The sequence below is a fragment of the Phocoena phocoena genome, chromosome 7, assembly GCF_963924675.1.
Source record: "Phocoena phocoena chromosome 7, mPhoPho1.1, whole genome shotgun sequence".
Taxonomy (NCBI): domain Eukaryota; kingdom Metazoa; phylum Chordata; class Mammalia; order Artiodactyla; family Phocoenidae; genus Phocoena; species Phocoena phocoena.
In genome coordinates, this window is record NC_089225.1 from 106226159 (window position 1) to 106239379 (window position 13221).

The 13221-nt window shown below is 46.2% G+C and overlaps 1 protein-coding gene across 1 annotated transcript in view; it reads right to left on the reverse strand.

Annotated features, from left to right (window-relative positions):
• Positions 1–4140: 4140 nt before the first annotated feature.
• Positions 4141–13221, reverse strand: part of SP110 (SP110 nuclear body protein) — a 38723-nt gene continuing 29642 nt past the window's right edge. The window contains 7 exon segments of the mRNA XM_065881138.1: positions 4141–4284; positions 5377–5517; positions 6107–6178; positions 6474–6582; positions 7192–7307; positions 12411–12553; positions 13012–13110. Of these exon segments, the coding sequence (XP_065737210.1) occupies positions 4171–4284; positions 5377–5517; positions 6107–6178; positions 6474–6582; positions 7192–7307; positions 12411–12553; positions 13012–13110 (794 nt within the window). The 3' untranslated portion in view covers positions 4141–4170.

Sequence of the window (13221 nt, forward strand, 5' to 3'; positions counted from 1 at the left end):
CCTAGAGTGACAGAAAAAAAAACAAAAATAAACAAATGGGACTTAATTAAACTTAAAAGTTTTTGCACAGCAAAGGAAGCCATAAATAAGACAAAAAGACAACCCTCAGAATGGGAGAAAATACTTGCAAATGAAACAACAGACAAAGGATTAATCTCCAAAGTATACCAACAGCTCATGGAGCTCAATATCAAAAAAACAAGCAATCTAATTAAAAAATGGGCAGAAGACCTAAACAGACATTTCACCAAGGAAGACATACAGATGGCCAAGAGGCACATGAAAAGATGCTCAACATCACTAATTATTAGAGAAATGCAAATCAAAACTGCAATGAGGGGCTTCCCTGGTGGCGCAGTGGTTGAGAGTCCGCCTGCCGATGCAGGGGACACGGGTTCGTGCCCCGGTCCGGGAAGATCCCGCATGCCGTGGAGTGGCTGGGCCCGTGAGCCATGGCCGCTGGGCCTGCGCGTCCGGAGCCTGTGCTCCGCAACGGGAGGGGCCACAGCAGTGAGAGGCCCGCGTACCGCAAAAACAAAAAACAAAAAACAAAAAACTGCAATGAGGTATCACCTCATACTGGTCAGAATGGCCATAATCAAAAAATCTACAAACAATAAATGCTGGAGAGGGTGTGATGAAAAGGGAACCCTCCTGCACTGTTGGTGGGAATGTAAATTGATACAACCACTATGGAGAACAGTATGGAGGTTCCTTAAAAAACTGAAAATAGAACTACCATATGACCCAGCAATCCCACTGCTGGGCATATACCCTGAGAAAACCGTAATTCAAAAAGAGAGATGTACCATAATGTTCATTGCAGCAGTATTTACAATAGCCAGGACATGGAACCAACCTAAATGTCCATCGACAGATGAATGGATAAAGAAGATGTGGTACATATATATAATGGAATATTACTCAGCCATAAAAGAAATGTAATTGAGTTATTTGTAGTGAGGTGGATGGACCTAGAGTCTGTCATACAGAGTGAAGTATGTCAGAAAGAGAAAAACAAATACCATATGCTAACACATATATATGGAATCTAAAAAAAAAAAAAAAAAAGGTACTGATGAACCTAGTTGCAGGGCAGGAATAAAGATGTAGACATAGAGAATGGACTTGAGGGCATGAGGTGGGAGGGGGAAGCTGGGGCAAAGTGAGAGTAGCATCAACATATATACACTACCAAATGCAAAATAGTTAGCTAGTGGACGCAGCAGCATAGCACAGGGAGATCAGCATGGTGCTTTGCAATGACCTAGAGGGGTGGGATAGGGAGGGTGGGCAGGAGACGCAAGAGGGAGGGGATGTGGGGACATGTGTATGCATATTGCTGATTCACTTTGTTGTACAACAGAAACTAACACAGTATTGTGAAGCAATTATACTCCAATAAAGGTCTATTTTTAAAAAAAGATCAGTAGAATATCTGAATAGTCTAATCACCATGGGAAGACAGAGAATGTGTCAATATTATCTCCCCAAAGTACTCTAGTCTATATCATTTTAAGAGTTGGTTAATTTAAAATGCTGTAAACTATTTCGGAACATATAAAAAGGTATAAAGTTTCATGAGTTATTTTACCAAGCTAGGCTAACTCTAAATCTGACTATGGCAATATATGAAAACTTACAGAACTATTTCATTTATAAATACAAATGCAAAATCCTGAAAAAATACTCTCTGCAATAGTATATTGAATATATAACAGAAACAAAAATAAATTCCACTCAAATTTAGAATTCAGCTTAGTTTTGTTTTCATAGGGGTATGAGTATAGAAATTCTGAAACTATTATTGTTGTAGTTTAGATTTGGGCAAATGAGTAAACATACTGCTGGAGAAGAGAGACACAGATATTGCCTGGAGGAAAATATGGAAGAAGCCTGTGGTGTTGGATGGGAATTAGAGGGATATAATATTTATAACTCATGGGATTATCAAGGAATGTTCTCTGTCCTGGGATTGGGGGACCTGGCAACATGCACCTCACTTGGCTTCTGAATTGCTGTGGACCAGTGACTGCTATGTGCTACCCATTTCCCACTGTTTGAATGCAAGTGTCTGCAGTGGTTATTCTATATCATCGTTATATTTGGAAAGTGGGGGAGACTAACTTGTCCATCAATTCACAGGTCTTTGGTTCCAGAGGAGGTGCACCTGAGGGGACACATCCAATGAACCACATCTAAGGAAACTTATCTCATCTGAACCTGATTTAGATGCTGAGGTCCTGGACTTTGACCCAGTGCTGCAATGAGTGAGACTTCTTGGGGTGGGAGGTGGGCAGTGAGTGTCCTTTGCATGTGGGAAGGATGTGAATGGCTGTGGTCAGAGGGTGGGCTATGGTAGGGTGTTTCTGAAGACGGTGGCAACATTTCTTCCCAAGCAACATTCCCTTTGTAATGTGACTTTGACATTCACCTCATCAAGAGGTACAGCCTATTTCCCCTCCTTTCGAATTTGGCCCAGTGATCTGCTTAGACGGATGGTATGTGGCAGAGGTGATACTGTGCAGGCATGAAAGGGCTTAATCAATGAGATGTGGAGCAAAGATAAGGCATCCACATGGAGGACTGCCTGAACTGCTGACCCACAGAAGAGTGAGCCATCAAATGATTGTTCCTTGAAGCCACTAAACTTTGGGGTCATTTGTTACACACCAATAGGTAGCTAATACACTATATCAAAGAGTGCTGGGGTCATTTCAAAACAACTCAGGAACCAGCTTGAAGAGAGTCTCACTCCCTGAAGATAAGCGATTTGAGCAGCAATAAAGACGTTAACTGCAATGGTCTAGAGCATATTAAATATATTTAAATCCATGAGCTCAAGATACGTTAAAGGAAAAATCCTCCTTGCCTATCTTTAGAGGCTATTAGGAAAACAATTCATGAATCTGAACACTTTAAATAAAGATCCATCATTTATCTTGCATTTCCTATACAAACTGTATTTCAAGCTAACCAAGTATTATCGAAGGGAAGCTCTTTGCAGAAGAATTCTGACCAATAAATATAGAATGAATAACAGAATCTAAATATCATCATTTTGGGGACTTCCCTGGTGGCGCAGTGGTTGAGAATCCACCTGCCAATGCAGGGGACATGGGTTCGATCCCTGGTCCAGGAAGATCCCACATGCCGCGGAACAACTAAGTCCGTGTGCCACAACTACTGAGCCTGTGACCTAGAGCCTGCGAGCCACAGCTACTGAGCCCATGAGCCACAACTACTGAAACCCACGCACTCTAGTGGCTGCGTACCGCAACTACTGAGCCCGCACACCTAGATCCCATGCTCCGCAACAAGAGAAGCCACCGCAATGGGAAGCCCGCACACCGCAACGAAGAGAAACCCCCGCTTGCAGCAACTAGAGAAAACCCGCGCACAGCAACGAAGGCCCAACGCGGCCAAAAAAAAATAATTTTGCAAACCCTAGTGAAATGTGTTTAGGCAATGAGCATCAGTGGCTGCTAAAATCATTAGGGGAAAGGGTGATGTATAACAGATGGGTCAGGCTGGTAACACCTGAACCTGCTGGACGATCTTAACATTACAAATGAATACACAGCTCCCCCTGCGAAGTCTCTTTACTAAAAAGCCAAATCGAAGTACCCCTCCACCCCCCGCCCACCCAAACCTGAATCTAAGCAAGCCTCTAGATCTAACTTCTACTTTACAAAAAACGCCAGGGAGAAAAAAACATGCCATTAAGGGGATGTAGAAAAATCCAGAATATGAAAAATGTTATAGGACAAAGACCCCAGGTTATCCAAAGAGTAGACAGCAAGGAAAAAAGGCAGTGGGGAATTTACACATTAAAAGAGCCTTAAGAGATAGATTAGCCAAATTCAGTGTGTGGAAGCTGTTTGGATCCCAGTTCAAACAACAATTGTAAAAAGATTTATGAGACAATGGGGAGAATATGAACTGTGATGGGGTATTTAACAGTATTAAGCAAATATTTACTTTTTTTGAGGGGTGAAATATAAAAAGAAACAATAAAAGGCGGTGGAGGGTGTGACAATGCTCTGAAGGGTCTGGATTTGAGTCAAGAGGCAGCCGGTAACATTCCAGACTCATTGGCAATCTAAGGAGGGCCAGGGCCACATCATCTGGATCCTGAAGTTGGGATGCCTTAGTTCGTCCAGAACAGGATCAAGGAGGAACCTGGAAGCTGTTCTCACTGGCTTCATGAAAAATAAGCACTTCTTTGAGGTCTTTTTCAAATTCTGCCTCTAAATCCAGTCCTACCTGACCAAAGTCGGAGGCCTGAAAGAGAAAAAAAGCAAACACACAGAGGTCTAAGGACGAAGGATTAGGGCCAGCAAATCACTCGTGCTTTTTTAGGAGCCATGTCCTCCCTTTCCCGAACGCTGTGTTTCCCCCGCCGTCTGGCAGAATAGGTGGGAAGATGCTGCCTGCCGCTCAAATGTTCAAATGCATGAGACTCTGCCTGGCTGTTAACTTAGACCTGACAGGCGATCTTGACCGATGAGCCAATTTTGACCCCTGCAAAGCCTGAGTTTGGTGCAAAACAGAGAAAGATAAAGCTTTTCTTGAAAGCCCACTCTTTGAAGAAAGGTTGATCCTTCTGTTCTCCAAGGCTAAGACTGTGCCAGGCATCAACAGGCTCCCTGGGTTGACTCTTTCCCCTCCAGCTCCGTGGATGGACACCAGTTTACAGTCTGTGGCTCATGAACATGCCAACTTGTGGAACGCAGGAGAGGAAGGAGGCTGGGTGGAGATAAGAATCTACCCTAGATGTGTCCCGAGAAATACCTGTATAAGTGAGAGTAAAAATCAGGGAAACTCAATAAACTAAAGCTAAGAATGCCTTGGATTGCAAGGTAGCTCAACTCATTGACTCTCCCTACTAATGAAGGACGGAGGCAACACCAACTGAAGGCCAATCCGGATGTTCGAGTCCACTGGGAAATTCAAGAGTAAAAATCCAAGCATGAGCATCCTGAATGTTTATTTCATTTAAATCAATTAATTCATTTATTTCTGTGTTTCTGAGGCACGAAGGACCATGTAAGCATGAACTGCCTTCCCCCTAGTTTGAACAGGGAGGCAGGATGAAATTGACTCCTCGGTGGGAGGAGTGTATCTTTCTGAAACTGAGGATGGATGTTTTTTTTTCAGGCACCGTTTACAAGGATCCTTCCCTGTCCTGCTTGCTGTTCTTTCGGACATCCTCCTCTCCACCTCTGGGATTTGGAGGCAGTTTCCTTCTACAATCCTTGTCTTTCTGAGCTCTCCCCGGGACAAGACTGGGTAAGCTTCTTGCAAGGCTCTGCTGTGCCAGAAATGAGGGGAAAGTAGAAAGCATGTGAAACGGAGGCAGGAAATGCCCTTTACCTTGTAAAATGTTTTATGGTTGCGAAATATCAGGCGCATGTCCCGTAGAAACCAGGCCACTGTGTACACTTTCTCAGCCAGCCTTTCCTTAACCAGGTCCAACCACATGGCTTCCCTAAAGGGCTCACCATAATCTCGAATCTAGGGGCAAAGCCATCAAAGAGGTGATGTTAGCATAGCCATCATCGCTGAAATAGATCCAACACAAGCCTTTATTTCCAGGGTAATACTGATAAAAATATCCGACATCTATGTGCCAGGCATTGTTCTAAGCTTTGCCACTATATTAACATAGGATCTCCACAACAACCCTAAGAGATTGGTACTATAATTACCCCTGTTTTATTGATGAGAAACCAAGGGATGGAGAAGTTAAGTAACCTACCCAAGATTTCACAGCTAAAAACTGGCAGAGATACACTGAACCCACAGTTCAAGTCTCCTGAGTCTGTACCCTCAACGCTATGCTCTCTCTAAGAAACACATTCCCACAGAAGAGAAGGAGAAACTGAGATACAGGGCAGGAGAAGCAACTCGTCTGTGTCCCAGAGCTGGTATGCAGTGGGGTCGAGTTTGAACCCCATTCGACTCTGGCAGCGCCACTCTGGAGTCTGTAGCTAAACCTTCTGTTCTCTGCAGAGGTACCTGCAGGACACACGCTCCATGTTTCCAGAATGAGTTTAACATCAGAGAGATGCCCAGAGGATGAGAAACATCTAATAGGACTTACATTACATGGGGTCTCCGTGAAAAAAGAGCTTTGTGGATGACAGTAGGCTTTCAAGAGGAGAAACTCACATTTCTGTAAAGTGCGAAGAGGGATTTAAAGGGAAATGTTATTTGGAGAAAGTGAAGCCAAGCTTTTGCCCAGGTACCACAAACAGGGGCAGCCAAGCACAGCGGACTTCCGACCCCGTTTGCCAATATGCACCATGATGGGGTGGGGTGGGGGTTGAATTCTGTTTGTCCTCCATGTTTGGGCACTGAAGCTCCATCCTCTGAAGTGAGACACTGAAGGCTTCCTTTGGGTGCACTTTCCTGGACCCTTTGCCTCTTTGAGGGGAAAGGGGTAGGCTTGGGGTTCCCATCCAACTCACCAACTGCTCCTCGGGCTGCATCTGCCTTGCCAGGACCCCAGATTCCCCGAGACACTGCTGGCTTCCAGAAGACTCCTTCATCCTGCAGAAGGTGCAACTCCACGCGCTCCTGAGGGGCCGGACATAAGTGAGCGAGGGCAAGGTCCCTGGAAACAGTTACCGTTTTCTTTTCGGGAATGGCTGATGGGCGCAGCCAGGGATGAAGGGGACACCTCCCAAGGGGGGGGGTCTCCCATCAAGGCAGCAACAAAGGTGTCAGTGTGGTATCAGGGTAAGTGGTGGGCTCTCCCTCAGAGCTGCTGGGAGAACAGGGAGCCCTGCCCGCCAGCCCCAAGTATTGGAAACTGGGTCTTAAGCCCCTGGGGGACCCAGGCTCCATCAGCCTGTCGAGACCCTGGGGAAATGGGAGAAGCAGGCCACGTTTCCTGTCTTTTCTGAATACTCACGGAACACAGACAACTGGTGTTTTTCGTCCCTTACCCTCCTTGGACAGGAGTCTGGGTTACGAAACTAGGAAAGGCCATCTCCCGGAGGCAGTGGCAGTCAGGGTGGCTCAGCCACGGACTCAGACACTGACACCAGAGGGAACACAGGCTGCGGCCCCGCTGGGATGTGCTGGGCCACCCGAGCCCAGGATGCTCTTCCACGTGGAGAGGAGCGACCAGAGGCAGAGCCTGGGCGAAGTGTACGTGCACGAGGCGGACTGCGTCTCACTAACCTCTTGGCCTCTGCAGGTGGGATGTGACAGTCCTCATGGAAGGCCCTTGGACAAGTGTCACAGCAGAGCAGCGGCCCCCCTCTACAGCATACCTCACATTCCCTGGAGTTTTCCTGCTAGAAAGGGAGATAATGCGGGCACCGCTGGGGTCCGAAGGAACCGCGGACACTGACACTGCGGGAATCTGGAACACGGCGTTCGCGTCCCACTAGACGCTTCGGCCTGACCCAGCTGGGCGCGCACTGGGAACGCCCGCAGACCGAGGACCAGCTCGGCCTTGCAATCGCGGAAGAGCAGGCGGTAAGAACTGCCACATCACCGCGTGAACCACAGATGGTCAGAGCTGGAAGGGGCTGGAAGGTCGTTTAAGTCCTTACCGCACCAAGTGTGGACTGAGGACCAGCGGCATCAGCGTTATCTGGGAGCTGGTTAGAATCGCAGGCCTCCTGAATCGAAATTCGCCTTTTAACAGGATCCCAGGGAAGGTTTGTAAGTCCACGAAATTGGAGAAAACACGGCTTTGGGCAACTGTCTTATCTGACAAGCCTTGGGAAGGAGGAATGCTTTTTCTCTGCAGTCAAAGTAAGTTAGTACCTGAGTTAGGTTGGCCCCAAGGCTGCCCGTGCCTGGGTCAGAGCTGTCCTCATCCGCTGTGCGCCGTGCCAGGCAAACGTGTTGGCAGCTCAGAGAACAGTCTCTGACGTTATGCTGACACACGGAAAGAAAGATATACAAAGAGAGTTGCTGTGTAAATGCGTTGTTTTGGGGGCCTGAGGAACCATAGGGGTCTTTCCCATGGCCTTAAAATGTAGTAAATTCGACAAGTGATTTATGTGAGGAACACGGTCTTTACAGATGGATAAATATCCACAGGCAGGAACCCCGGCTCCGCTCCCAGCCCCACAAGACAGACAGTGCCAGGCTCCACGCGCCCAAGGGAACATTTTCTCTGCTCTAAAGGTGGGAGTCAGGAAGAGGGGTCCTTCTGCCTTTGCCCGACTGTGATACTGTCCCCACCAGATGGATGGAAGGTGGTCAGGAAATAGACCATCAGGAGCTGGAGCAAAGCCTTGAAGGGCCTGGGAATCAGTTACACCCAAGGAGAGAAACCCTGCCACTACCCTCAACCATCCATAATACAAATAATGAGGACCTGCGCAAGGTCATAAGGGATGGACATGTTTTGTCCATTTGCAAAACTAGCCACTCAGCCAGAGTGAAAACTCTTCTTGATCTGGGACTCTGTTCACCTCTCTTAACGGGGGGGGTGGTGGGGGGGGTGCTTCCTGCTCACCCTCTCCACTTACTAGGTCCCAGGGCCTCATAGGGAGGACTCTCCAACCCTGAATGTCAGGGAATCTTTCCGGCCTTCCCATCCTGAACTTGTCTGTCTGCCTTTCTCTGTTCTTAGGGTTGACACTCTACGGCCATTCTTGCCTCTGACTGGACACGTGGCCTGCCCTGGTCCAGAGTACAGATGCCAGTTCCCGGAGAGCCCAGACCGGCCCACTCCTCCTGGCTGAGACACCGGTTGGGTCCAGAGCCTTGAGCACCATTGCTACTCCTCACTCCACCACTCTTGCCATACTCTGGAGTGAAAGTTTCCAGCACACGTGATATGATAAAGAAATGGTAGAGAAAGGACATACAACCCCACAATCACATTCTGTAATAGTTTGACTCCGGTTTTCATGTTTGACTGTTGATGGCTTCAAGCCCAACTTCCCCTCTTGGCACATCTGGGCAAGGTGATGGGAAAGCACATGCCCTCCCTCCCTCGACCACAGTGAGAAGTTCAAGCCAGACACACCCCGCCCCAGCAAGGGAGTCCTCACGTTGCCCCACCAGAATAAAACGTCAGGCTGCACCCTCTCTTAGCTCAAGCCATTTTCAGATCAGCTTGGGTGGCCTACCTTGCCTCTTCCCAGAAAGACTCTGTATGTGGGTAATAAATCTTTCATTCTCTCTTAGTACATGTGTTGCATCATTGGTTTCACTATCTGAACCCACTTGGGTTAGCCAGCAGGAGTCTGGGTGACCACCCCCCCTGCCCAGGGGTCTTTCTTCTTTTGCTATGGATTGCTAACTGGCTCTGCTCCCTCCTGGCTTACGCTTTGAGCTGTGTGGTTGGCTGCTGGGCCATGGCACTGAGATTGCGGGCATCCACCATGAGGCACCATTCCCTCTTTCCAAGTTTAAGAACAGGCCAAATTGGGCAGTTAAATGCCCACTCTTGCTCTAAATATATAGATCTTGTATTATAAGTTTCTATCCTCGAAGGCCTTGTTTTAATTTATACTGAGTTCTATTAACTATTTTAACAGAGAGGAAGGTCCATTTTATAAAGCTGATTGTGTCAAAGATTTAATTTAATTTTATTTTATTATTTGTTGGATCAGAGCGTCAATGCCCACTACAGGATATTTTAGGGCAATGAGTGTTATGACCTTGGGGCATTTAGGTAAGGCAACAGTTTTGATGGTTAAGGTAAGGTATACCAGTTTGTCCTCTGTTATATGTTTGGTAAATACCCTAAGAGGATAGCGGGTACCTTGTTTAAATTTAGTGGCATACCGTTACTCACAAAGGCGCCCCACCCATTAAGGTCCCTATACCCAATATTATTGCAATTACTGATGCCATCCACTTAGCGAGTGGTAAATGCTTTACTGTCACAGATTTGGCTAATATGTTCTGTTCAGTGCTTATTTCAATAGCATCTCAGCTGCAGCTGGCCTCCACCTTTGCAGGGATACAACACGCCTTCACCTGGCTACCATGGGGTACCTCTACAGCTTTGCCGTCACGCACAGTCTCTGCAGGCAAAATTGTGACTGCATCCGACTTCCCCCGGGAGCACAGGTGTGACACCACACTGATGACATCCTTCTCCTTTGACATACTCATTCAGAATATACAACTACTCAGAAAGGAACTCAGGGAAAGGGAAGGGTCATCACCCCACACGCAGTACGAGGCCCTACCAGCTCAGCAAATCTCTGGGCTTTGTTTGGTCAGCTGAGGGCTGCTCTATTCCTGACACTGTCAAGAAACGATAACTGACCCTCTGAATACTCAATCCCACAACAACTGCCCAACATTTTTACCCCTTTTGAGCTCTGAGGGTAACATAGTCCTCATTCACAGGTTTTACTTGTACCCATTTAAGCTGTTATTTGCAACTCAGCCCACTTTGAATGGGGACTCCTCAACAAAAGGCTCTAGAATTTGTCCAAACCCCCACCCCCAAAAAACAAAAGCAAAAACTATCAGTCCCCCACTACATGCCATTAGGGTAGCAACTTTTGGCTGCATACTGGGCCCTTCTGGAAGTAGAGGCTCTCGCAGGCCCTGAGCTGCCTGTTTTGCCTTGGGTCAAGGGAGCAGTGCCTGCAGGGCAGCCACAAAACACGTGCTTATAGTATTAGCATCAGATCTCTTGCTGGTACACATAAACAGAGCTAGACACCAGTGGAGACTGGGTATACTGCAGAGTGACAGTGACATGTTAAAAAATGTTGCTGGGGGAAAGGCCTGCACTGGTCCATTCATGATCAGAACTAAACTTTGTTTTCTTTATCTCAACGTGGTTCCTGATGGAGGGACTGAATGGTCAGGTCAAGTGTGCCCCTGGCTCTCATTTGCTGACTTGTAGCATTATGAATAAGAAGGAACTATAATATTGGGGCCATTAAGGATCTGGATTTTAAATATCTTTATTTTGTTTCTGGTTACAAAAGTAATTAATGATCATTATAAAAATTCCACCTGTACATAAATATATCATATGGAAGTCAAATGTACCCTGTAATCCCATCCCAGAATAACTGATTCTTTCAGATATTTTTTTAGTCATAGCCTTACATATTCACGTAAGCAATGTCCTTCCATACATGTTCTTCCCAGTTTAAGCTTCCTGAAGCTTTCTTGACCTTAAAACCCTTGGGTGGTTTTCCACTGACTGAAGGATGGGTCTATACCTGCAAACCATCCATTTTCTGTTGATGTATCAGTTTATTTTACAATACTGATGGACATCCGTATTCTTCCCTATTTTTTGCCATGACAAGGAGCCTCCCTAAACATACCGAGATACTTCAAATCAGCATGGAAAAGATGGTTTATACAATAAACAGCTTTGGGGGATCATTGCCTTATAAACATTGAATGAATCCAGCCAAGTGTCAGGCTAACCTCCAGGGCAAGATGGGAGAGGCACCACTGCCTCTGCTGGAGGTTCGTATCTAACGGGACTGGAAGTTGTATTTACAGAAGTAAAGACAGCTGGGGAGGGGCAGCGGGTACAGCCAATGGATGACTGCCATTTTCACCTGGAGGGAGGTTGTGCAGAGACAAAGCTCAGTTCAAACACACTATTCCATTCTGGTGCTACCAGTAACGAGCATGTTGAATTGAGGAATACTTGGAGTCCAATCAGCAATGATCTTCCTATTCTTTCTTATTCTGTTCTTGTCTATTTCAATACCGTATCTACTTTTCAAACTAGGGCACTCTATTTCTGACGTCTTTTGTTAGTAATCATCCAAATATACAGATCTTTTCCTAAAACACACGCTTTTGTCCTAATCTTTAAAGAGTTATTTGCTTCCCCTTCTTAAAATTAACTTTGAAAATAATGGGGGCATGTACATGTACCAGTGTGCTAAAGCAGTTGTCATGAAGATGCTGAAACGGGAAGGTGACTTGAGGCTGGAAAAGTCGAGAACTCCCAGGCAAGCCTTGGGACACAGAAAGTCGGCAACATGACGACTGAGAGTGTGGTAGAAGTTCACCTGCTATTTACCTCTCTCTTGAGACTTTTTCTTGGAGGACAGAGCAGAAGTCCTTTCTGAAAGAGAGGGTGGGTCAATGAATGGGGTTGTTCTCGAGGTTCTTCTTTGGTAAATATCCAAGTTTCCACTTCCTAATGAAACAAGACAGGTGTCTCTGTCTCCATCTAGTTTCCTTCCAGCCCACCCCCTCTGATACCACCAGGCTAAGCTTCTTGAATCCCTCCTTGCATTTAAAGTTCCCCACCGTTAGCACCAATCTATGTTCCTAAATTTCTCGCCCACAATGTTCTTCTATGATCGCTCAGCTTTTTCTCAATCATGCTGTGGAAGCCTAATGGGAATTTCTTCACCCTTCTGTTATTAAAATTCCACTCATCCTTCAAGGAATTAAACTCATCACCTATGTGTCCCGTGTTATTCCAATACCTCCAGCAGCTGTTCTAGGGTCTTTCCTCTGCAAAGCACACTCCTCTTCCAGTTCTTTGATTGTTTCCGTTTTCCTTCAATTTCAAATTCTCTTGGTGTGAACCAAAGTCCCTTCTCGTTCTGAATACACTTCTCTGAGGGGCCTGTAAGGTAAAGACAGCCCATTCCTGGATCCACTTCCGTCCTCTGTGAATTCACCCTAAACCTCCAACCCCCTACTTGTGATGCTCTACCTTTCTGGGTCCAGAGACTCCCTGTGAGGTGGAAGCAGTAGCAGGGGAGTCTGATTCCTCCTCTCTCAGATTGAAGGAAGCCCTAAAACCTGCCCTACTGGTGAAGGACTGGGACAGAATTTGCCCTTTATGTGGCTAGGACATGTGTCACAGGGTCCATGGATGACTTCCATGTGGGACGGGAGTGGCCTGGTCATCAGATGTACCATGACATTGAAAAGGTTGAAAATTCCTTCTTAAAAAGCATTGCTTTTTCTGCAGCCTAGCCTGGAGGATCCATGTCCTGAACAATGACACACGTGGATATTTCCTTCCCTTCTAGTGATTCCTTCATCTAGGGTTTCCAAAGAGCAGATCGAGGAACTCACCTTGTTTCATTTTCTCCTTATATAAAATCCCCTTTGCCTCACCACAGGTCACAGGAAGTTTAGGGGAGTGAAAATCCAGAGTTTCATCTTCAGGTTTTTCTGAAAGTAGAAAGGAACAGATTACCGTTCCTCAGTCTTCATTCTGTCTCCCTCATGAATTTTTCATAAATTCTAATAGTAATGATATATTACTATTATTACTAATAATAG